Source organism: Zingiber officinale, chromosome 3A, assembly GCF_018446385.1.
Source record: "Zingiber officinale cultivar Zhangliang chromosome 3A, Zo_v1.1, whole genome shotgun sequence".
In the NCBI taxonomy this organism is placed as follows: domain Eukaryota; kingdom Viridiplantae; phylum Streptophyta; class Magnoliopsida; order Zingiberales; family Zingiberaceae; genus Zingiber; species Zingiber officinale.
The window spans coordinates 161,924,286-161,950,951 of NC_055990.1; the positions used below are offsets into that span (position 1 = coordinate 161,924,286).

Sequence of the window (26,666 nt, forward strand, 5' to 3'; positions counted from 1 at the left end):
AGTAAGGTTGAAGATAAGGTTTTAGCGAGATTGTTTGTTATTATCAGTGATGATCCAATCATTGACAATGATCAGAAGGTGGATGCTTTCTGGGGGTGTATTGCAAGCTACTACAATGAGAATCGTCCTCCAAGTACACCCAATAGAATTGCTAATGTCATACAATCGCACTGGCATAATACCATACAAAAAAAGGTATATCGCTTCAACGCAAATTACAATAGTGTTTATAGTGCGTATCGTAGCGGCCATAGTGATGAGAACATATTGCGGCTTGCATATGAAAAGTATTGTGAGGAAAATAACGGTATTGTATTTAATCTCGAGCATGTATGGAGAATTATAAAAGACCGTCCAATGTTTACTACACAATCCCGTTGATCACCTTGTTGGCACGAAGAAGGCAAGGATCTTAGAGTCAGGGGCAAGCAACACCTCATCTAACTAAGATGCGAGTCTATATGTAGACCTAAATGAAAAAGAAATCCATCCAATGGGTCAGAAGGCAGCAAAAAAAAGGGAAAAGACAAAATAAAATCAGATATTGAAGGTATGATAATAAATTTGGATAATATATTTGCAAAGTTTACTGAGTATACAAACATAAAAATGACTGAAGTTGAAATGAAAAAACAACAACTCAAAGTTAAGGAGATGAAAGCAAATGTTGTCGAGATGAAAGCAAAAGTTGTCTTAGCCAAAGTTCAATTAAAAAATATGCAATCCTTTCGAATGACACTTCACAAATGACGGAGGAGCAATTAATCATCCATGAACATCTATGTCAAGAGATTAAGGAGAGATGGAATATGTAATTTTCCTTTATTGTAATGTTATTGATATAATTTTCTATTATTGTACTTTTCAATTAATGTAACTTTCAATTAGTCTAATTTTTTTTATTGTAATTTTTAATGAATCAAATATTTTATTCAGAAAGAAGAAATAAATAAATTGGGCGGCCCACCCAAATAAGTATACATTGAATATATTTTCAATTAACCAATTAATGAGAAAAATTCTATTAATATAGCCGTTGGAATATGTATCTAATTTAATTAATAGAAAGTAGTCGTTGGAATATATCGTTGACAATAAAAAAATAAATAGACATCTTGTGTTCTACAATTCTTATTCTAAATATAGACTTGAATTAGTTTTCTCCAAAATGTTTCAATATTCAAGTAGCACAAGCTCTGACTCGACAAGTGAAAACGAAGTCTAAGTTGAAGTTGGTGACGAAGGTTATGATCCGGGGAATGAGCTAATATCATTTATACTTCAACAAAATCGACAAATAGTTTAAGCATATCAAAGTAATAACGAGATGTAGCGAAGTAGAAGGTTCATCCAAAGAAATCGTGAAGTTGGGCATGTGAGGCTCTCCAATGATTATTTCTCCACAAACTTGGTGCATCCAGATCAAATATTTCGAAGATGATTTCGCATGCGAAGAGATTTATTTTATCGCATAGTTAATGCACTTGAAAGTCGTTATTCGTATTTTCAGCAGAGGGATGATGTTGCGAGAAGAAAATGCTTGCCACCACTACAAAGATGCACGACTGTGATCCGCCAATTGTCTTATGGAATCCCAGCGGACCATCTTTATGAGTACCTACGCATGGGTGAATCAACCGCCATCAAGTGTCTGTTCAAGTTCTGCAGTAATGTGGTTGAACTATTTGGTGATCGATACTTGATAAGGCCGAATGCTGATGATGTTCAACATCTTCTTCAAATGCATAATGAGAGGCACACTTCCATGGAATGTTGGGCAACCTTGATTGCATACATTGGGAATGGAAAAATTGTCCAGTTGCTTGGAAATGTCAGTTTACAAGAGGTCATAGATCACCAACAATCGTGCTTGAAGCGGTCGCGTCTCAAGACTTGTGGATATGACATGCTTTCTTTGGTGTCGCAGGTTCATGTAATGATATTAATGTGTTGTATGAATCCCTCATATTCAATAACGTCTTACAAGGAAATGCCTCGGAGATTAATTTCACGGGCAACGAGACTCAATATATAAAGGGGTATTATCTAACAGATGGAATATATTCGGAATGAGCTACTTTCGTGAAAGCTTTTTCTTGCCCGGAAGATCCCAAGAGGAAGTTGTTTAAGGAAAGACAAGAGGCTGCAAGAAAAGATGTTGAACGAGCATTTGGGGTGCTCCAAGCTCGATGGGCAATTATCAGAGGTCCAACACGTTATTGGTACAGAAAAAAGTTAAAACATATTATATTAACATGCATTATTTTGCACAGCATGATTGTTGAAGATGAGGGAGAGCAGGTGACAAATTGGTACAGTAACGATGAAGGTGATGAACCTGTACAACATATCTAAGGTTCAAATAGAGGATTTCTTGATTATCTCCGAACAAATTTTGAACTACGTGATAGTCATGTGCATCACTAACTTCGTGCAGACTTAGTTGAACATATTTGGTCACAATACAATAACAATACTTGAAAGTATTGTATTTTAAATTTATGCAAGTGTAATTTTTTTTATATGTTATACTCCTCCATTTCAATTTATAATAATATTTTAATTTTAAATAAAATTATTAATATTATTATTTATTTTAAGTTTAAATAAATATATTTTTAATTTTATGTAAATAATATATTTAAAAATAATATTATTAATTATTTTAAATAATAATTATTTAAATTGTGTAAATACAATTGAAATTATAATAAAAATAAAGATGAATGGACAGCGGACCCCATAAATAATGAAAGTCAATGTTAAAATGAAGGTGATAAAATGAATATGTTAATATAATATGTATGTGACATAGTAGATATTATAACACCCACCAATGTCGATGTCTCGGGAAACTCAGTTCGGATCCTCTGTCCTGAATTTTCTCTGTCCTCGTGTCCCTTTGCCGATCGGACGGTCCAGATTACATTTCAAGGGATCATGACATCCTTAAGATGTATGCAGTATCCTCATGATGTGCAATACATCCTTGAGATGTAATCTGGACCGTCCGATCGGTAAGGAAACATGGGGGCAGAGAAAGTTCGGGACAGAGGAACCGAACTACGAGAAACTTAGCTATAAAACGCTAGTTCAGATCCTCTGTCCCCATTTTTCTCTGTCTCCGTGTCTCATTGCCGATCGGACGGATCAGATTAAATCTCAAGATATCATTGCATCTTTAAAAAATATACAATATTCTCGTGATGTGTAAATCATCCTTGAAATTTAATTTAATTCGTCCGATCGACAGTGTGACACATAGATAGAGAGAAATGAGGACAGATCATTTGAACTAATAAAACGCTGAAATTTATTGAACCAGGCGGGTCTAATTCCTAAACCGCTACCGGCCCAACGCATAAATCCCTAGTCGCACTCGTAGCTCATAGCCGTCGCACCCCAAGCTCGTCTCGTCTCGTCTCGGAAGTCTACTCCTTCCCAGCCGCCGGATTCGTTCGTTATCTACCCCGCCGAGCGTGGCGGAGCAAGCCGATCAGAACAACCGGTAATTTGTTTTTTGCTTCATTCGATGCGCTCTCATCCTCTCTTAGACTCTCGTCTCCATTTTGGACGATGCCTTTTCTCGCATTCGGACGTCGTCTTCTCCCTCGAGGATTGTTCGCATCGCTCCTTTTCCCCCTTCGTTCCCCTCGGATCTCAGCTTTGACGTCGTGCGCCAATAATAGGGGAGGTAAGACTTACGAGGAGAGGATAAGTGGGGACATGAATAGTATGTTTTGCCGTGTTATACAGGATGAATCGGACCTTTTTTTTTTTTTGGCAATTCACTGACAGTTATTGAAAATGCATCTGGAACGTACGACAGTTGTTTCCCGTGTACTTTGACATTTTTCAGCAGCATATGCTTAAAAATGTAGATCTTGACAATATTGGTTAAGTTATAAAAAATCTGTTTTTAACTAGTTGTTCTCTTACATATGCGCACGATGTGGCAAAATTTCCAGTTAAGCATATGGCAAAATAAAAAAGGTGGAACTTTTGGATATTTTCCGTTTCTCCACAGGGGTGTAGTGTAACCTTCTTGCTTGACTCTGTTTGAGTTGTATTTTGCTAGCTCTTTTGCTCAGTTATTTTAGCATGTGTTTAATGTGTTCTAATTTGGACAGGTTTTCAAATTCGTAAATTGACGGCTGACACTGATTGCTCAATGACTCCGGTAAGTTAAAATCTTTCAATAACCTTTTTTGGTGTACGATCATAGCCGTTTGTGAATTCTTAATGGTGTAACTACTGGGATCGTGTTTCCATGTTAGTTTTCATTTATGATTATTGATGTTTGAGTTTCTTTTAATCATAAGAGCTAACTCATGAGGGACTGGAATGGGGCTTATTGCCTCACATCTAACTGCTTTGAAATCTTCATTGCATATTTTCCTATGTTTATTTTTTAAACTTTTCTATGCATAATTGCTGTTATTTTCTTTTTAACTGTAATATGCAAAAAGCAATTTATTGGCTATTGGCATTTATCATTGTATATCATTTGATGCAGCCTGGGGAAGATAAGCTGGAAAAACAAACCAATGAAGATAAGGTTTGCTGATTAGATGTTTTTGTTGTTCATACTAGATTATTATATTGTTGTATTATGCCGGTGGCGAATGATAATCTGCTTTGCGTTCTACGATATACAATTCCTTGATTCAATTCTAAAGCTATAATTATATGTTCTTTTATTGTTTCCAATTTTTTATCCAGCAAATTATGAAATTGTATCCAACTAGTTATTTCAAAACTGTTTTCTTTGAAATTCCATATATCCATTTTCAAATCCCTTGAAATGTCTTACTTTTTTTTTTATAGCCAGATGAAGGTTTCTTGAGGTTTTATCACTTGGTTTACTATGACTAAATTTTATATTACTGTAATGATTATGTGACACCCCAATTGAGTTCCAATTATGAATTTATGAATTGTGGGTTAATTAAGAATTTCTATTATTAGGTTACATGAGTGTGATATTATTAATTTGAGATTAAGCATTTTGTCCAACGTCGAGTCTGACAAGTGAATAGGACAAATCTCTCATCTAGGGATTGTGAGAATTGGGCTGTAGTCGATCCTTTAACTAAATCAGTCTATTTCGTATCTATTTGCAAATTTGACCCATTAGACCGTCATGAGATAGGTTAATTGTACCTTATCAATGATCTTGCTGCAATAGTAATTCAACCTAGTAGAAGAGGAGCTGTAGAATTACACAATTGATCATTACTTTTGGTTGAAAAGCTAGTGGGGTGAAGCTAGAATGCATCAGATAATGTGAACACTTCTCAAGTCAGAATCTTAGGCATGGTGAGGTTTTGGAAGTGTTGTCTATGTGATGGTGTGACTATTACGGATGATCATGAACTATGAATTAGAGTTTGAGTATTGATAGGGCATCAAGCCTTAAATGGAAGAGATTGGTTGCATATTATAAATTGTGAGCTAATAAAAAAGCTTTATAAACTTAGACGAGTGAGTTACCTATAAGTTTATATTAAGCATTTTAGGCTAGCAGCTGGGCCTTAGACGTCAATGTATTAGTTTTCTCATCGACAATTTAGGTATGCTTGTTTCATGTTGGAGCATTTATATTATGTCACTCGTCTCACTCTTAGTTTTTTTTTCTGTATTTCCATTGTTTTATCTTGAAGATAAAGCAGCACATAATCAGAACCTACTATTATTACTTTTGCCACTTTTTTATTAAAAAATAACTTTCTCTAAAGTAACTTTGTGTTTAAGATTGCTGTTGGGCTAATAAACTTAAGCCATTTTCATTTCTGCTATTTTTTTCCCTAAATGAATGCTAAACAAATTATATTTTTGTGTTAATCACAAACGTGATGAATTCTTTGGTAAACCTTTTTTACTTAGCTTTTCCATTGGCATATGCAGACTGATGATCAAGATCTGGAACGAAAAATGAAGAAGGAGCAAAAGGTTTGTTTTTCATAGAAAAAGAATTCATATCCTTTTCTGTTGTTTGGGTTAATGATTATGCCACTTTACATCCTTCAGAAGCAGAATAAATATGGTAAATTGCATTTTTTACTAATTTTCTTTTAGACTCTACTTTGAAGTTAATTCCATGTAAACTGTAACAGTGTATTTGTGCTAATTCTGATTTAGCTTTGAATTTTTCCATAGGATTCTTCTTTAATAGGTTAAAAATGGCTAATCGACTGTCAGATTTCTGATGCTGCAATGCTGCATTCTTTTAAGAACAGTGCACACAAGCTACTTAAGTTGTTCTAAGTGGGACTTAACGTTCAACATCTGAGTTTCTTGGACAAATATGACACTTGTTTTTGGCCGCAATGGCAACAAAATAGGAGAAGATTCTCCAACAAATAGGGAATGTGAAAGTTGTTCATTTTTTTTTTTCTGTCTCTTTCTTGTTCCTCTCTTTTCTACCATGTGCATTAATCAAAACTTAATAATCAAATGTTCAAATGCTATTTATTTTGTCTCTTTTTTTGAATTTAGTATTTGTTTATCCGTTGCAACAGACTTGCTTATTTCACCTTAACAGGCTAAACTGAAAGAAGAAAAAAAACTCAAGGCTGCACAAAAGGCAGAAGCTGCAAAACTCCAGGTAATGATATATCCATAAAGTAGAGATGATCTGATGAATTCATTGTTTTAAAAATGTCATCATAACAAAGATTGTGTCATTGTTTGAATTTTAGACATTTATTCTGTTATAATATGTTGCTGGATAGGCACAGAGGTCATCTGATGGCTCTAAGAAAAATGAGAGAAAACAGAGGAAAAAAGACATTGAAGAAGAGAATCCGGAGGATTTTATTGACCCTGCAACCCCAGATGGACAGAAAAAGAAACTTTCTCGTCAAATGGCTAAGCAATACAATCCTAATGCTGTTGAGAAATCGTAAATGCAATTCTCCCTTAGATTTTAAATAAGCATACAATTTATGAAGATTCTGACCATATTTTTTCTTTACTTTCTACTTAGATGGTATTCATGGTGGGAAGCATCAAACTTCTTTGTGGCTGATGCAAGCAGCTCAAAACCTCCTTTTGTAATTGTATGTGATGCATACAATCTAATGTGTTTCTCTTATTCTCTATGGTTAAAAAATTTCCTGCGATCTTATCTTCTTTCTGGTTTTTCTTTTGCAATTATCACAAAGGGCTTATGTATGATTGATTGAAACACTATTAATTGCACAAATGGAGTAATTTTGAATCTTTATAGGAAAATGAATGCTTGAAACTGACCCAAGATAAGAACTTTTTAGAGTGTATAAATCTTTTAATAATAATGTTGTAAACATTTTTAAGAACTTAAGGTCAGTTACTTGTCTTTATGATAGAAAAGGCTCATATATCCTGTTTAGATGTGAAATATAGAATACCTGGACAAGGGAAACATGTGATTGGAATAGAGGTAAAGGAAAAAAAATATTATGGGGGAAAAAGTGTGGCCGAAATGCATCTATTTCAACACTACATTGACAGAAAAAACATGGTCTAAAGTACCATTTGGTGCCAGTTGATATGGGCTGCATTAACCGTTCTACTGAAGATCTGAGATGCCAAACAACATTGATATTTGATACCATTCTTCTCGATTTGCTTCATCTCCATCTTGGAACAGTCCTCTTCAATCTTAGAATGCAGCTGCCGCTTCTCCATCCCAAGCCTTTTTATCTTCATTTTGGCCATTCTTTTCTTGAGCACAATTAGGGCTTCTTCCAATTCCTCCAGGTAAGTCACCTTTGTTTCCTCCTCTTATACTACTTCTTGAGTATTTGCTTTTTTCATCTTCTTGATTTGTTCCTCCTATTCAAGGCCATTCACATGTATCTTGCACGTTGACGCAACACCAAGACTTTTCATTTCTGTTAGGAACTGATACCCTAACTTGGAATGATCTTTTCAATCTTGAAAAAAAAGTCATTCCTTTTCCGTAATTCTTTTTTATTTCTTTTTGAATTCATAACGGGGAATGAAATGAACTTTTATTTTACAATATAACACCACCTGATTTTGTTGTTTATAGAATCCTTCTCATCGAATCCATATATTTTAAATGTAACTAAGGTACTTTTGTGATCATACATTTAGTTTTTTTTTTTTTTTTGGATAGGTACTCCCACCTCCAAATGTGACAGGTGCTCTTCACATAGGTCATGGTCTTACTGCTGCAATACAGGTGAGCACATCTTAGTCCTTCCTTCTGTGGTTTCATCATTCTTCTATCTCATTTTTATTTACCTTTTCCTTTATTTCTCTATTTTTATGACTTCTTGCACAATCTAAGGATACAATTATCCGTTGGAGGAGAATGTCAGGCTATAATGTTCTATGGGTGCCAGGAATGGACCATGCAGGCATAGCCACCCAGGTAGTAGTTCTTTCCATATAGTTCACTATTCTAAGTTTGTTTTTCTTTCATCATCTTTAAGTTGTTAGACTTCCTAGCTATGAAACATCAAGAATGATTAGCGAGGAACTTGTTCCATGGAATTGAAATAGAATGATGTTGTTACTTGATTTATTTGCAAGGTGCCAAGTTTACCATCCGATCTCTTTGAATTTATGCAAATCAACCACTTGATGATTTAGCCTCAAGCTATATCCCAAGAAATTCTTTCATAGAATACAATCCTGCAATATTTGTGCACTCTTACTATTTTCAACATAGTTGTGACATTCTTCTGGTCCAAGTTATGATTAAAGTCTCTATCAACAAACTAAACTTAACTATTACAAACTTAGAGCTAGATTTTAGAAAGCTCAACTCTACATGAAGATCCAACAATGATGATAAAGTGCAACCATAGATAGAGAACAATCAGTCAATCCTCAATGCCTCTGCAAGGAACACTTATATTAACTAGAATATAGAAACATTTAAATGTTTCTATAAGCTACTAGTTGAACTTTCAGCCAATCCTTAATGCCTCATCAAGAAAGGTCTTCCTCCTAGTGGATTTTCTGTTTGCAACCAATTGTGGGTTTGCCAAAAGAACTAGCTCATAATCTTTATTAGAATGTAAGGGTGTCATCTCATCAACCATTGTTCGTTGCCATCCTAGATGAGACAAAGCCTCTGAAACAGTCTCTGGAATGGAATGTGAAGCAAATATATGAGGTAGAATAACTTTTGAGTTCATGATTGGATTGGGATTGGTGATTGGATGGATATCACTTTGATACCATGCAATCGGAAAATTATTAGGATTGTTCCCCTAGGTAATCCTCTCTTTCTTATATAAATTACCATTATTGATTCATCACTTTTACATGTATATATATATATATATATATATATATATATATCTTACTGATGCTACTTTTTACCAGGTGGTTGTAGAGAAGAAGCTGATGCGTGAATGCAAGTTAACTAGGCATGATATTGGACGTGAAAGATTTGTGTCTGAGGTGAGTTCTTCCTTAACATTAATTTTCTTTTGGTCTTGACCTTCTACACCTTGAAAGAATATTACATCCTCTTAAGAAAAACAAACTGATTTCTCTTCAGCATGTGACTTTTTGTGGTACTGATTGGAATTCTCATTGTTCTGGATTGATATTCACAGAGGTAGGTCAGCTGATGTTCTATGTTTTCTGTTTTTGTTTGGTAGGTTTGGAAATGGAAAAATGAATATGGAGGTACCATATTAAACCAAGAACGTCGGTTGGGAGCTTCACTTGACTGGTCTCGCGAGGTCAGTTTTTGAAGAAACTAAAAGGACAAGCTTACTCTCTGGCTTTAGAAAATAAGCTTCCTGTCCCTTATTTCTTATGGCAGTGCTTTACCATGGATGATGCGCGATCAAAGGCAGTTACTGAAGCATTTGTCAAACTTTATAAAGAAGGTTTAATTTATAGGTTAGCTACCTTGATTAATCTTGTTCTTTTAATTTCAAAGTTTGCAGATATACTAGAACTCCCTTCCCATGACAGCGAAATAACGATGCTTTCTGGCAATGTTATTGTTCAATCTTATTAATCCTGAGTTTTCTTTGGGTACTTGTCCCATTGATGCCTGGTCCTATTCTCAGAGATCATCGTCTTGTCAATTGGGATTGCTCACTGCGAACAGCAATATCTGACATTGAGGTATGGATAAATTAATATTGAAAACAATTTTAAATGTTCTATTGTGTTTGAAACCACAGACATTCCTAGTTCTGTTTATCTACTATTTTTAGGTTGATCATGAGGAAATCAAAGAAGAGACTTTCAGAAAGGTCCCTGGGTATGAGCACGAAGTTCAGTTTGGTGTTTTGACTTCTTTTGCTTACCCACTTGAGGGAGGCATGGGTGATATTGTAGTAGCCACAACGAGGGTGGAGACGATGCTTGGTGATACTGCAATTGCTGTTCATTCTAAGGATAAGCGCTATTCTCATCTGCATGGAAAAAGTGCTGTCCATCCATTCAATGGGAGGAAGCTACCGATAATATGTGATGATATCTTAGTTGATCCTGAATTTGGAACAGGGGCTGTCAAAGTAAGATTATTGTACCACTGTATCACTTCTATGATGGTCACTAAATCTGCCTTTCACTGTGTTAAATGCTTTTCTTTCTCATATACATTACAGATTACTCCAGCACATGATCCTAACGATTTTGAAGTTGGAAAACGCCATAACCTTGCTTTTATCAACATTTTTACTGATGAAGGGAAGATTAATAGCAATGGTGGTGCTGATTTTGAAGGGATGCCACGGTTTGCAGCTCGTGTAGCTGTTATAGAGGCATTAAAGTCAAAGGTGTTATTGGATTTTCTTTTGCATCCATCCATTAAAATTTTGGTTTGTTCTCAAATTTTATTGTTTACCAATGCTATCAAATATAATCTTCCTTCAATCAGGGATTATACAGAGGAGCTCAGAAAAATGAAATGAAACTCGGCATTTGTTCAAGGAGTAATGATGTGGTAGAACCCATGATAAAGCCTCAGTGGTTTGTTGATTGCAAAAGCATGGGAAAACTAGCTCTAGATGCAGTCTTGAGTGATAACAATAAGAAGATAGAGATTATTCCACATCAGTATGAGCAAGAATGGAAAAGGTAATTCAAACTTTTAAAAATTTAACAGTAAGATTTTTGTATATATTTTTTAGTTTTGTACCATGTTCTGGATACTTATAGTTTGTTGTTTATATTTATCCTGTGTATTTTTAACTTTTAAATCTAGATGGTTAGAGAATATACGGGATTGGTGCATTTCGAGGCAGCTTTGGTGGGGCCACCGCATTCCTGCCTGGTATGTGATACTAGAAGATGATCAGCTTAAAGATGTTGGTTCTTACAATGATCATTGGGTGGTTGGAAGAAATGAGCAGGAGGCACTTATAGAGGCAAACAATCTGTTCTCAGGGAAGAAATTTGAGATTGTTCAGGATCCAGATGTGCTAGATACTTGGTTTTCATCTGGTCTTTTTCCGTTATCTGTGCTTGGCTGGCCAGATGTTACTCCTGATTTTAAGGCATTTTATCCGACTTCATTGCTTGAAACCGGACATGATATCCTATTTTTCTGGGTTGCACGGATGGTTATGCTGGGGATGCAACTTGGAGGTGATGTGCCCTTCAGAAAGGTAATAAATTTGACAGTTATTAATGTGGGATTGTGTAGAAACTTGAAATACTGGAAACACTTCATATGGTTTAAATTTGAGTTCAAAAATGACACATATGTATGTGTCTTACATGAAAACATTTAAGAACTAGCTCATAAAACTTGGGGTTTCAACAATCAAGAGTTGTTGGAAATAGCACATATAGTGTCGAAATATTACTGATCCTATCAAAAATCAAATTGGTTTGCAGGTTAAAACTGGAACACACCGAAATTATAAATAGTTCAACTAAACCAAATACACTACCTAGTTTTTAGTGGAAAACAAATTGGTCTATAGTGTCTGAATATTACTGGTTCTATAATCGATCAGGATGCTGATTATTCAAAATTGGGGTATGGGAATTGGGTGAGACATATTTCACTATGTAGTTTGACCAAATCTGACACTATCGAGTTCATGATGGAAATCAAATTGGTTCAAATGGGTTTTGCTATCTATTTACTGGGCACGACATTAAATAGAGAAACAAATAGTGGCAGGCATTTGAAGAGAGAAAAGATTAGAATGGCAAGAAAGAGGAGGAAAAATAACAATGTGAATGCACCTTGCTGTAACATCCTTTTCTTCTTTTTTGAATCCTTTTTACACTCACGGTAAAGTATGTTTCTGGTGCTTCTTTGCTTCCGATAGAGTACTGCTGCCTGATTAAGTATTGAACTCTTTCTATGAAAATCATAATTGGTCAATTCTGCAAAGGCATTTGCTGTGTAACAAAGAAGGGGTCCTAAAATCCAATGCTCTTTTTAACCTGTTAAGGCACCTGAGGCAGATTTGCAATCAATCAGCAGGCAAGATGATAACTTTGTCACCAAAGGAATCATCTTAAAGCTTCAACCTCACCATCACTGTGATGTTTCAACAACTAACTTTGTATTTGATGCGATTGTATTTCTTTAACATGTTGAATTATATAAGTATTTGTTATAATCTGTTGGCAGTAACCTGTTGTGTTCTCTTGTGGTTTGCCAAGATCCTATATGTGTGCGTCTAATTGTCTCCTCCATTCCTTTTATTCATTAGCTCTGAAGCAGCACACTTGTCCAATATATACTGATATACATTGGACAGTCATATAAATACTCTGTTCAATAGATGTCCCTTCGGGATGGACAGTTAGCTAGCGCATGGTGGTGTTGCCATCATGAGGTCTGGGGTCAAATCCCGACTAGTATCCAGGTGTCTGTCCTCCCCCATGCGTTATTCAATTGGCCACGACTAATAGCCACCCGTGATTTACTTCTTCCGTGTTGGCTTGAGGACAAGTTGGCGGAGGTGCTGGGGCGAGCAAATCACCTTTTGCCACCATATTTGCAGTAAAATATTTCTTGTCAAGAACAACTTAGGTTGCTTTTAATGGCCACCATTTTCCATACTGGATATTTTGTGTATGTTAAGAAGTTCTAGCATTGTTCATTAACTCCAAGATATACTTTAGTACTCCATTCTTCTTAATTATCTACAGGTATATTTGCACCCTATGATACGGGATGCACATGGTCAGAAAATGTCAAAGTCAAAAGGTAATGTTATTGATCCACTAGAAGTGATAAATGGAATCTCACTAGAAGGCTTGCACAAACGGTTGGAAGCTAGTAATTTAGACCGAAGTGAACTGGAAAACGCTAAGATGGATCAGGCTAAAGATTTTCAAAATGGTATTCCTGAATGTGGTGCTGATGCCCTCCGCTTTGCTCTTGTTTCATATACAGCCCAGGTTCTCCCTTGCACAAATCTAACTCCCAATTTTGAGCTTGACTTGTTGAACTAACATGTGTTTACTGTATAGTCGGACAAGATCAACCTGGATGTCTTGAGAGTCATTGGTTATCGCCAATGGTGTAATAAGTTGTGGAATGCTATTCGTTTTGCCATGATGAAGCTTGGAGATGATTATGTTCCTCCCCAAAAGCTTGATGTGAAATCCATGCCACCTGTTTGCCAGTGGATACTTTCTGTCTTAAACAATGCTGTGGCCAGAACTATAACTTCCTTTGAATCGTACAAGTTCTCAGATGCAACTACAGCCGTATACTCATGGTGGCAATTCCAGCTCTGTGATGTATTCATTGAAGCTATCAAACCTTTCTTTACCGATTCAAAGTATGAGTCTGCTAAAGAAGCCTCTAGGCATACTTTATGGATTTGTCTGGACACTGGTTTGCGTTTGCTACACCCCTTCATGCCATTTGTTACTGAAGAATTATGGCAGCGTCTTCCTTTAGAAGAAGGAAGCTCCAGGAAAGAATCAATTATGATATCAGAATACCCTTCATTCATAGAAGTAAGCAATGTTCTGTCCTTTTGATTTTGTTGCTAAGCTTTAAAACATTAATTTTGACATCTTCCTGTAGGCTTGGTCAAATGAGAAAATTGAGAATGATATGGATATAGTCAATGGCGCTGTGAGGAAGCTTAGATCCTTGCGACCACAAAGTGACAAGAATGAAAGGTTTTTAAAAAAGGCTTTCTATCAAAGCTGTATTATCTCTCCATTAACTTTAGGCAACAACTATATTATGACGCCTGAATTACAGTTCATTTGCTAGCTGACAAATATCTTACTGAATATCCATGATTAAGTTCATTTGCTAATGTTCGGAAACTTAATTGATTTCTGTTTATATCCTCATTTGCAGATATCCAGCTTTTGCACTATGTCGTGGACCTGATATTGCCAACATCATGAAAACCTATGACTTTGAGATTGTAACGCTTGCTTCTGTCTCTTCTTTGAAGGTTAATACGCTGCCCGTATAAAACTTGTTGGACACTGTAAATATTCTTATTTGATACTAAACAAATGGTCGTCTACTTCTTTCAGGTCATAACTGAGAATGACATGGCTCCACCGGGATGTGCAGTTGATGTTGTCGATGAAAATCTCTCTGTCTATCTCCAACTCCAAGGAACACTTGATCCAGAAGCCGAACGTGAGAAGTTGAGAAAAAGGAGGGAAGATTCACAAAAGTATTTCCCACCATTTCCATTTTTCATCAGTTCTATCTTATTTATGTTCATAGTTCTAGCTTTCAGTTCAAGTAACTTGCTGCTCTTTGCTTCTCCCATTCCCAATGGTTCTGGCAGGAAGCATGATCTTTTGTCGCAGGAAATGAATAGCTCAGGTTACAAGGAAAAAGCTCCACCGAGCATCCAAGAGGAACAGATGAAGAAACTGACTGCATATTTAGAAGAACTTAAGATTATCGATCAAGCCGAACAGGATTTGGAGAGGAGGATACACCAACAGAAGTAATTCCGATTTAAATTATTGTAAGCTTACTTTGAAAACCTATTTAAATTACTGGTCATTCATACAAAAAATCATGGCTTATCAAGGTGGATTACATAATCTTGGTTTCATATTTACATCAATTATTTAACTTCTTCACAAAAAGAGAGAAAACAAACGACTAAGCCTTGAATATTAACTCACTCTAAAGTAAGTCTAGAATATTATGAAATCCTTTTCATATTCATGCATGCTTGATATGTGTTAGTGATGTGAAACAATTTTAGAGAAATTCTTGATGGAATAAATATTTACACTGTCTAAAATGGTGTAAGATTTAAATGCTGTCAATAATATTGACCTTCGAGCTTAATTTAAGAAACATAAAACTAATCAAACCATTAATTTTAAATAGGATTCAAAAGCAAATGGACCCATTCGCCTAGCTATATTTCTTAAATGTCTTACCCAATCATTTGACCTTCCTTTGCTAATGACAAAGTCCCTTAGGTTTGGTGCACCATATCATGTCTTAACTTAAATTAAATTAATTTCAATTGTGTGCAAGCAACAATTTACTTGGAAAAATCTCTAGTTGCAGAAGCTTTGAAGGAAACAACTATATATATATAAAACACTGAAAATAATAATTTTTTCAAACATTTTCAAAAAGTGGTTCACCATATGATTATAAATAAGTTGATGAATTTATGTTTATTATTATGTCATTTTCTTAGAAGGAAGGAGTGCTTGAGATTCTTAGCATCAAAGTAGTTGGTTGACGGCAACTGCTGCCGGCATTTGAAGGGATCAGATTCACATCTGTCTCTTTACCTCCCAATTTATAATTAATCACCATGTCCCACCATGTTTTCCTCCCCATCCTTCTTTAATTAACAAATTAACATCAAAGAGAAACACACAAAAATATGGAAAAAAGAAGTGGAAATTAATTAAGCTTAAACATGAAACAATTTTTTTAAAAAATTGTGATTATCCATGTGTAGCCCTCAAGAATATTTTATGATTTGCACTCATTCAATCTCATAATTAAAAGTAGTTAGGAACTTATAAGTCAAGATTAAAAATACATAAATATAATTAAGTGGTGAAGTAGTATTGGAGCAAAAATAAAAAGACCTGAGTTCAAATTTTAAAGGGAATAAATATTTGCTATCGGTCTCTCATCAATATTTAGTCTTGGACGAAATTTACCGCCCAACTGGGGCTGCATTCCCAAATAACCCGACTCGACGACAGTGCCTCGTCATGCGGCATGGTCTGAGCCAGACGAGGCTCTCACCCTCCCCGGCAGCCCATTCCAAGGGACTTGGGCCCAATCCGTCGCTGAGAACACTTCTCTAGACTACAATTCGGACGGATTTAACCGTCAAATTCTCAAGCTGGGCTGATCCCGGTTCACTCGCCATTACTTGGGGAATCCTCGTAAGTTTCTCCTCCTCCGCTTATTTATATGCTTAAATTCGACGGTGATCTCGCCTGACTTGGGGCCACAAGTTGATGATGGACACGGTGCTTTTTTTCTTTTGCCCGGTGCCGCAATCACGCAGGGTTGCTTGAGGACTCGTTCGAAAATGACGGGAACGACGTTCTGTTAAATACATAAATATAATTAACTGGTGAAGTAGGGATTGGAGCAAAAATAAAAAGACCTGAGTTCAAATTTTAAAGGGAATAAATATCTTAAATGTCAACCTCTAAGCGTGTCTAAATTATGCTCTAAATTTATTTAGTATGCCGGTTTCATGGAAAGTAAATCAGGAAATAGACGTTTATCAGTCCAACGTTTTTAGATTAACTATTTATTAAAGAATATTTATTTATTAATTAACTCAGACTTGATTAAAAGAATATAAACTAAATTAATTAAATTAGTAGGCCACCAAGATGATCCTTGTCTATATAGCTGTGTACATTAATTAAATCTAAGCTCGGGGGCCAAATAATACGTGGCTTGCAAAAGCACAAGTGAGTGCAGAAAATGACATCCTCGCTCCATAGCTTTAACAAGCAAAGCTTCAACATATTTTTCTATATATTCTTATTGTTCGACCAGTAATTAATATCCCACTTAATTAAAAATGTTTATGAAATGATGTGAAGTTTGATATCTCAAGCGTGAAGCAAACCAACAACCACATGAGGAGAAAAACTACTTCACGAGATTTGTATCTTTCTTTCTTTTGTATATTATTAAGATCTATCTTTTTCCACCTTAATTATTGCGAGATAAAATTATGACATCATGTTGCCATGATTCTAAGTTAGTATAAGAGAGCCCCGGAATTATAGTGCAGCGTTAAGGTATTCAGGTTATCACTCAGGTATTCGCGATTCGAATCCCAGCTATGACGAATTTATAAGAATTTTTCTTCTAAATGAGACACGCAACTAAAGGATGCTAGGCTCTTGGGTTGTCCGCTATGAGCACTTTCCGATTTATTCTGATGGTCAGTGGAAAATTTTTGTAGGGTCGGATCGGTCAAACCAGACTCGACGTTATCCAATCTAATTAATCATTTTTTTTTAAAATTAGTATAAGAGAAAACTAAAGGATGCTAGGCTCTTGGGCTGTCCGCTATGAACACTTTCCGATTTATTCTGATGGTCAGTGGAAAATTTTTATAGGGTCGGATCGGTCAAATCAGACTCGACGTTATCCAATCTAATTAATCATTTTTTTTAAAGTTAGTATAAGAGAAAGAGAGAGGAGGAGAAGAGAGCGAGAGATAGTCGAAGAGGAATTAGGCACGAAGAATAGTCGAAGAAGTCTAGCAAGATGATGAGCAGCTGAAGGAGAATTCCAAAGGGATCGCATTGATCTCCGGCATGAAATGAATTGGTCTGAGTAGAGATCATGCGATTCCCTTGGAATTTTCCATCCGTTGCTAAATTTCGTTTCCTTCTTCTTCTGGTGTCTACCTTGATCGATCCATCCAGGCAAGTGATCTAATTTTTTTCTTCTTTTCTTTGGCTGACTATTACTTAAAAGACTATAATTATGGGTATGATAATTTTATTCTTCGTGGAAATCTTATATTTACATGAAATAATCAGCCTTAAAATTTCCAAAATAGAATCACTGATTCCTCGTGCTGTTGAATTCGTCATTTTATTTCTGGGAAAAGCTGCTTAAGAATTCCTGGTAAATCTGATTTGTAAAGGAGGGACAAGATTCCCTGGTAACATGAGAAATTAATAGAACTAGAAAAAGTGAAGAAGATAAAGGACAAAGTAAATATAAGATTAATTGAACCTTTAATGTTAACAAATATTCAAGTTAGATTTTTTTGTTTCACAAATGCTCAAATCAAAACTCTTGCAATTTGTTTTTTTTTTGGTTAAAATATTCTCCGTTATGAAAGTAGCTCTATTTTTTTTAGTTGATACAAGTATCTAAGTTTTCAATCCAATTAATCTGGGAGGTAGACGACCTTTTCTTTCTGATTCGTTCATCGAGTAAATCTAAAAACACGAGCAACTCTTGACATAGTTGCCCAATTGTTCCAGTAGTTCGAGCACTTCAAAGGCAAGATTACCACCTTACATGAGAATTGAATACTAAGGAATGAATATTACTGTGAGAATCGAATACTTATTCCAGGAGAAATTACCGTGCCATTTACTATTGCGATGTGCCCAAGGTAATGAAAGGAGTTCTATGTAGCAAGAGAGTGTGCCTAAATTTAGAGTAAAAATAACTCGTTTAAAACCTTTAGATGCTTGAAACATTTAATTATTTTGTAAAAAGGAATGAACTTGACATTTTGAACCAAAGTGATTTGATATAGATATTTCCAAATATAAAGAATCGATTTGAGTAATTGCTAAAGACTTTAGGACATTTTACCCCTAACAAATGTGCCTAAGCTAGAGTTCATCAAATTTCGGAAGCTAGATATATTTAGCTTTACCTTGTCAAAGTTGAATGCTATGTGATTTTTATACTGAAAAGAGATTTGATAATCATCATGCGTTTTACAAATGACATGGGTTGATAATTTTAGAGCAGGTTTTATGAATCCATGAACTTAAATTTAAGGCAAAAAGGGCTTATTTTGAGATTATTGGAATGTTCAATTTTGATATTCACAATTCTCAAAGTTGATCATGGGACAAATATGTGTTTTTTCAGATAATAAAATAATTTGCAAATCAAATTTCAAAGAAAAATATTGTGCAATTTCCTAAACTGCAACCTTTAACAAATGAGCTTGTACTTAAAAAATAATGTACTAGCACACTAATCATCTTTAAGGAGCAAAATTTAACAACTTAAACATTCAATTTGGCTAAATCAGCTAGAAGATTTAGAAGGCATTACCAGTTTACCACAAGAAGAAAAAAAAATCAAGAGGAATATTTAGGTAAATGTTGATTGTAAGGGTACTTTTAAAATTAATTCTATATATGAGGGATGTTTTTTGATTAAATTCTTGAAAATGCAAGAATCAAACAGACAAGTAGAAGACATGCAAGCAAAGATAGCAAGAAGTACAACAAAATTGATCCCATATGTAAATAGCCGGGCAAGACCAACCACCTGCATTTAACTTTTATCAAGTATCACTTAGCCTAGTGAGAGAAAAAAGCAAAAGTTTTTTTTTTTAACCAAACACTCAACTCATTGACCTTTTTATCAAAACTAGAAATACATCACTACAAAAAAGTAAAGTACATTGTCCAAGTCTAACTTTGTATTGTATTGTAATATTTAACAATAACATAATGTGAAACTCAGGAAGGAAAATTCTTGTGATATTTACTTGAAGGGAAATGAGAGGAAAGAAAACAAAATTTACCCGATAACTTAAAAAAGTGACTCCTCAGGCTTAACACAATGCTTATTGACCGATTAGGGGTAGTTAAAATAATTCATCTAAACACAGCATAGCTAGGGCCCTCTACCATCACCCTAAACACAGATTTGTGTCTAATACTGTTAGTTCTGCATTTTGTTTCTCAGCAGTGACTATATTCCATGTAACAAAACATAGCATCAGATGTACTCCCTCCAACAATATATTTGCCTTCTCAATGCAAGATAATGAATTTTTAGATGAATTAATGGTCCTAAAACAACCCCGCAATTTTATTTGTTCAGAATTGCACTGAAGCACACTTGCTTTAAAGGTAGAATCTTTTGTTCCTTGCACCGATCGTCTAGTCAACAAATTTGTAGTTAAAGGGCAGTCCGGTGCACGAATCTCCCATCATGCGGGGTCCCGGGGAAGGATCCATTGAACACAGCCTTACCCTGCTTTTTGCAAGAGGTTGTTTCCAGGATTCGAACCTGTGTCCTTTGGTCACATAAAAACAACTTTACCGTTGCGCCAAGACTCCCCTTCGTCAACAGATTTGTAGTTGCTAAGCTGAAATTATCTGCATCGTATATTGAGATCAAACTGCATCTACATGAAGTATGGTTGTGAGGTGCTGCACGAGCACAGGGAAATGCTTGTTTGAAGGAGTAGAAGTAGAGGGGACTGTCCGAACCTGATTGTAGTATCGTCCTCTTTGTTTGAATAATGAAAGGGTGGAGTTGGGTAACCTTGAAAGCCACGGAGGACCATTTCTGTTCACGGGTACTTGCCCTCCATGTGATTCCAAACTCTAACCAACTTGCAAGTGCAATCATATGGGCTCTGCACTGAAGTTGAAGTGAGAGACAATGCAGAGTCGTGGTTCAGTGATGCCTGTCCTGTTATGTGAAAGAGATTCCAGCAGGATATCAACGGTCATGTGAAATAGAACTGGAAGATGAGTTCACAGGAAAATAATCTTAAAAGGTAATGTCGTTGCAGTAAACTCAGAATGGATGGTTGTCCATAAAACTTGATTTCATGTACATGCTTATTTGGAAAGAAATTTGGATATAATAAAGTCGATTACTATTTGATGCATGGAGGCTGTGACAGATTATCATAAAGTAGTGAAGAAATACCAACATATTATAACCTTCATAAAAAGAGAACAAATATGAAATGTAAGTCCTCAAGAAAAAGCTAGGCATAGAAGAGGCATTCTGGTTACCAGTAGCTACTAAAAGGGCTATCCTGTCCAGTGCAGAATTCTTGGAACGAATCTATGGAGGCAGCCATAATTTTTGTCAAGCAACCTGTATAAAAAATTATGTTTAGTAATAATAATAATAAAGTATGCTTTGGTAGATTGTTTAACAAATTCACCATAATGTGTTATTTTCTTTGTTATACAAGTCTCTAGACTCACTAGCAATTAGCTTCAATAAATACATAAATATATTCAAATTGGAAGAAGGATAAGAATATAACTAAATAAAAATCATCCCTCCCTGGTCGACTAGATTCAGGTTGACCAAATAAAGAGGTGGAAGTCTATTTGATCCATGTACCCGTTCTTTCTAGCCCACCCGCCAGGTAAGAGGGATAAACAAAGTTCAGTCATTTGTTTTCCCAAGTAGACAGACAAAATCCACCAGCAGAATCCACAAGAGAAAAATCGAGGCTTATGAAATAATATGCTGTGAAGTTTGCAAGAGATCACCCAAAAAGTAGTACCATGCAATTTTTTGCAAACATTTAATAATGTAATGTGATTAGCTTCTGTTCATCTTCATTGATTTTTTGGTCCATAATGATCAGTCAGTCCAAGTATCACTATACAAACATACAATCATCATCTTGTGCCTTACTAGCTGGCACATATGAAGTTATAGCCAAATCAAGTGTAGAATCATAATATGAAGATATCACCTTAGCTACGTGTGGGTTTATCTAGTTAAGCAACTAATGACGGAGTTAAGCAAGCTGTTAAGGGGCCAACAAAATGGTATTGTGATAACCAAATTGCTATGCACATTAACTTTTAGTTCAATGTTCCACAGGGGACAAACCATGAAGATTGATTGTCACTTTGCCAAAGTGAAGGTACAATCTAGCAAAATTGTGATGTCATTTGCCCACTCCAAAGATCAATTAATGTGAGTTAATGGAGTTGCTGAGTCCAGTATAACTATAACAGCTCCACAAGGGGAAAAACCATGAAGATTGATTTGATTGTCACTTTGCCAAAAAGAAGGTACAATCTAACAAAATTGTCATGTCATTTGCCCACACCAAAGATCAGTTAATGCGAGGTAATGGAGTTGCTGAGTCCCTAAGAGGTTCTGGGATCGTATGTTAATTATAACTTCTTGAGTTTTCATAATATCTTTAAGTTAGTTTGAAGGGGACTATTAAAGAACTAAATGTAAATAATCAATGTTTGACTCCCTTGTCAGATGTGGAAAGCCTCTGACATTTGAAGACAAATGATGCAGGGAAAATTTGCTAATAAAAGGCACATCAGTGCAAGATCTCCGGACTATAGCTATCCTTCCAGATGGGAGGAGACAAAACATACCTTCTGTTCATCAATGCAGGATGTCTTGGATGTTATTGTTATTTTTGTTGTTATTTTTGGTATGTGGCGTACTGACCAATGCAGTAGTGAATTGGTCGACACAATTTTTTGTTTAAGTTTTGAAACAAGTTATAAGTAGTACACAGTAAAGTTTTGCATAGTTAGGTATTATCTTTCAAAATATCACTAGTGAAACAATATGCATGTAGTTCAATGGAAGAATAGGATCCATATAAATGATGCCAAAGAATGAGACTAATAGCAAAAACAAAATTGCTAGAAATGGTCTACAGTTATACTAGTCAACTTTAAAAAAAAATTATATTCATAGTTCGTAAGATACAAGACCACCATTTTGACAAAAAATGCAACTTGTAAGGACGATATACTCACATGGTGCTATCTAAAATATGCTCAGACGGCTATGCTACATTTATGCCTTAAAGGGAACCTTTTTCCAGTTCATGCAGTTGTAAACGAAAGAAATCAGATGCCACTATGCATCACTATGACCTTTGCCATCCAAACAGATGTACAACCCCTGAACTACAAACTGCTTGAACCCATAAGATCATTTACTTCTCATATTACACTGTTGTGAGCATATAACCTTTAAGCTTGATACAGAAAACTTAGACTTTTTTGCAAGATTTTCAAGCAAATCATTGTCTACAATAATGTTTCTGATGTTGCAATAACCAAGTTAACGAAACCTGTAGAGCATGGATATCAAATCTCATTGCAGCAATTCAACAGTTTTATTCTATATGATGAAATCAGTAATCTTAAATGAAACATGCAGAAGTTGAAAATTTCTATGCCCTCAGCCTATTAATAAATGGTATCTTGGTCATAGCCACCACCACTATCATAACTTCGAAAGATTTAGAATTTATCAGAGAAACTGCAATCTCTTTCTCAATTAAAGTCTCATGAATATACGTTTTACTCCTTTAAAATTAATCTAATGCCATACTATTCCTTTCTCCAACTAAGCCGAACTACTGCTACAAAGATGTCCGTCTATGTTAGGAACATAACCTTTCTCAATCATCTCATCCTTGATCATACCATAAGTCACTCTGTTTGGTAACAAACCTTTCTCCAGTATCTTGTTCAGTAGCTCGTCTGCCTTTTCCATCTTACCTATTCCACAAAAGTAGTTGATAAATATATTATAAGTTGGAACATTTGCACGTTTTCCACTCCTTTCCATCCTTATCTTCATATTATAAGCTGCACCAAGGTTCCCTTTTTTACAGAATGCTTCTATTAATGTATTGTATGTTAGGTGGCTTGGCTTCACACCCATCTCCAACATCTCATCCAACAACTTAACTGCCTTTGTTAACTTCCCTTCATTGCAGAAAGAACCAATCAACACATAATCAACACATTGTAAGTCACAAGATCAGCTCTTACGCCTTTCTCTTTCATTTCATCTTAAAGCTCTACAACTATTTTTCTATCCCCATTTTTGCAGAATCCATTTATCAAGCAATTATAGGTTGAAATATTAGGATTAACCCCTTTCTTTAACATCAATCCTTTCAACCCAGTTGCTTCCTCCATCATACCAGCACGACAACACCCATCAATCAAGGTGTTGTACGTAATAACATTCGGCAACAAGTTGTTCTCACTAATGACATCCAAAAACCCCTTAGCCTTTTCCATGTTTCCTTTCTTACACAGTCCATTGATGATAGCATTGAAGATCACCACATAAGGATTCAAATTATAATCCTGCATTTCCGTAAGCAACTCCAGAGCTTCTCCCAACTTGTCCTCACAACAAAGACCATTGATCAAAGAGCTATAAGTAACAACATTGGGGGAGAGTCCTTGCCGCTTCATTTCATCCAGAAACCTCATTGCAAAAGAACTGTTACCATCCTTGCAGTAACCGTTGATCAGAATATTGAAAGTAATCACACTGGGACGAATATTACTGGCCACCATCTCTTTTAGTAAGGAATCAGCCTTGTACAACTTCCCAGCTCCGCCGTTCTTGCAGTGCCCATCAATGAGCGTGTTGTAACTAACTACCGACGGTGAGAACCCCCAGGACTTGATGGAATTCAACACATTTGTAGCTTTCCTACCTTACAAAGGCCATTAATAACAGTATTAAAAGTGTACAGGTTGGGTGCTATCCTCCTTCGCATGATCTCCTTATACACAGTTTCCACCATGTCGACCTTCTCCTTTATTAAAGAATTTAATAAAGGGTTACAAGACAGGACGGAGAGGCGGCACCCGTAATCGCCGGTACGGGAGAAGACCTCGATGGAGGAATCGATCTTCGAGTTATTGACCAGGGCAAGGAGGAGCATGTCGGCGAGGATGGAGAGTCTGTCATAGCGGCGGCAGGAGGGCTCGGCGGAGACAGAGAGCGTGTGGAGGATGGATATCGCGGAGTGGGTACTGGAAATGGTGAGGTAGTGGTATTCCGAGCGAATTTTGGAGTAGAGCTTATCGGCGGCGAGGGCGAGGATGAGGCGGCAGTGGAGGTGGAGTTCGATGGGTACGCGGTAATGGCTCTGGGACCAGCGGGAGAAACATAGGGCAGTGGCAGAGGAGGGGCACTCGAGAATGAGGCGGAGGAAGGATGCGACAACATCTGCAGGGGTGGCGGGGAGGCGGAGATGAGAGTCTTGAGGCAGGACCAGTCCTGGCGGGAGGCGAGATCACAGATTGTGGCGGGATCAGGAGAGCTCAGATTACTGGCGGCTGTAGATGTGGCGGAGCAGATCGGTCGGAAAATAAGGCGGCGGTGGATTTGGCGGAGCAGATCGGTCGGAACAGAAGGCGGCGGTGGAGAAGGCGAGGCATCAACGGAGATGAGACGCCGCCACGGGTTTTGGTTTTTCCAGCAACCGGGTTCAATATATATAGTCGGAACTGACTTCAGTCACGACTTAAGCAACGACAGTTGGCAAAAATTTATATCACGCCGCTTTTTTGTAGTTCGGATCCTCTGTCCCCATTTCTCTATGTTTCCGTGTCTTATTGTCGATTGGATGGATCAGATTAAATCTCAATGTATCATGACATCTTTAAAATATGTGCAGTATCCTCGTGATGTGCAAAGTATCATTGAGATTTAATCTGATCCGTCCGATCGACAATGAGACACGAGGACAGAGAAATGAGGACAGAGGATCTGAACTAGCTTTCTTGCTTACTCCTCAACGGCTAGGGTTTTTGTTGCGCAAAGAGTGGACAACACCTCTCAACCTCTAAATCGCGGAAGAAAAGGAAGAGAGAAAAGAGATCGCGCGGAATAACAAGACAAAGACACACAAAAAGGAGAGCAAACACGAGGAAGGAGAAAGAGAAGAGAAAGAAGAAGAGTTATTGTAATTCGACGACTTATCTACTCCACAAAACGGCCGAAGCTTTATTAGAATTCTCTCTACACAAGAGAGTCACATCTAATGATTCTTGTGTTTTGTTGTTATTCAATAGGTTTACAATAATCCCTATAAATAATGCTCAACTACAGACCCGATAAAATCGTAACAAAATTTTATTATAAAAAATTACAATAAAATTCTGTTATATAAAATCTTAACAGAATTTTATTAAGAAAAATCTTAATAGATTTTTCTTTCATAACATCCCTCATATTAACCTTTATCCAAATATGAGTCACCCCTCAACAATCTCCACAGTGACGAATATTCACCCCTTCGAAGAACACAAGTATCTGAATAAAACTCCATCTGGATCTCTGGGGCTGGGCTTCCTTCCTCTAGCATCTAGAGTTATGGATCAAGTTCAAGCAATGTTTAAACTTTTCTGTGGTCACTGGCTTTGTCAGCATATCTGTAGCATTGTCTGCAGTGTGAACTTTCTCAAGTTGAATTTCCCCAGAAGAAATTAACTCTCTGATCTTGTGAAACTTCACATCAATGTACTTGGTTTTTGCATGATACACTTGATTCTTCGCTAAATAGATAGCACTCTGACTATCGCATAATAACTTCACTCCACCTTGTTGAACACCCAGTTCTCTGACCAATCCTGTAAGCCATAAAGCTTCCTTCGCTGATTCAGCTGCTGTCATGTACTCGGACTCCGTAGTAGACACTGCAACAATAGATTGTATCATAGATTTCCAACAAATAGGTCCTCCTGTCATAATGAACATGTATCCTGTAGTAAACCTCCTGTTATCTAAATATCCTGCATAGTCTGCATCTACGTATCCAGCAACTGAAGGATCTTCCAGTTGTCTACTAAACATGATGTCATAATCAGTTGTATTTCTCAAGTATATGAAAATCCATTTCACTGCATCCCAATGCGGTCGACCAGGATATGAGAGAAACTTGATCACCATACTAACTGCTTGCGCCAAATCTGGTCTTGTGCAAACCATGGCATAT

At 36.3% G+C, this 26,666-nt stretch overlaps 1 protein-coding gene and 1 pseudogene across 2 annotated transcripts; one reads left to right on the forward strand and one right to left on the reverse strand.

Annotated features, from left to right (window-relative positions):
• Positions 1-3,348: 3,348 nt before the first annotated feature.
• LOC122053171 (valine--tRNA ligase, mitochondrial 1-like) lies at positions 3,349-15,005 on the forward strand. 2 transcript variants are annotated; one of them, XM_042615098.1, is made up of 23 exons: positions 3,349-3,508; positions 4,131-4,180; positions 4,517-4,558; positions 5,908-5,952; positions 6,545-6,607; positions 6,735-6,904; positions 6,989-7,061; positions 8,126-8,191; positions 8,300-8,383; positions 9,346-9,423; positions 9,627-9,710; positions 9,794-9,873; positions 10,047-10,104; positions 10,197-10,499; positions 10,593-10,763; positions 10,865-11,064; positions 11,192-11,594; positions 13,102-13,353; positions 13,426-13,920; positions 13,991-14,088; positions 14,276-14,375; positions 14,461-14,606; positions 14,724-15,005. In XM_042615098.1, the coding sequence occupies exons 2-23, from the start codon at positions 4,172-4,174 to the stop codon at positions 14,890-14,892; spliced, it is 3,189 nt and encodes a 1,062-aa protein (XP_042471032.1). In that variant the 5' UTR covers positions 3,349-3,508; positions 4,131-4,171; the 3' UTR covers positions 14,893-15,005. The 2 variants fall into 2 exon arrangements, with proteins under 2 accessions (XP_042471032.1, XP_042471031.1); XM_042615097.1 differs by lacking the exon at positions 3,349-3,508 and adding an exon at positions 3,562-3,694.
• A 5,161-nt stretch (positions 15,006-20,166) lies between these two features.
• LOC122050854 lies at positions 20,167-24,962 on the reverse strand (annotated as a pseudogene).
• Positions 24,963-26,666: the final 1,704 nt, after the last annotated feature.

What these genes read in the sequence shown, in the direction of transcription:
- LOC122053171 (XM_042615097.1), top strand. Translation starts at nt 3,577, where the DNA reads ATGCCTTTTCTCGCATTCGGACGTCGTCTTCTCCCTCGAGGATTGTTC. An exon ending in CAAAACCTCCTTTTGTAATT is followed by an intron (nt 7,062 to 8,125) that starts GTATGTGATGCA and finishes TTTTTTGGATAG; the next exon opens with GTACTCCCACCTCCAAATGT. An exon ending in TATGAGCAAGAATGGAAAAG is followed by an intron (nt 11,065 to 11,191) that starts GTAATTCAAACT and finishes TTTTAAATCTAG; the next exon opens with ATGGTTAGAGAATATACGGG.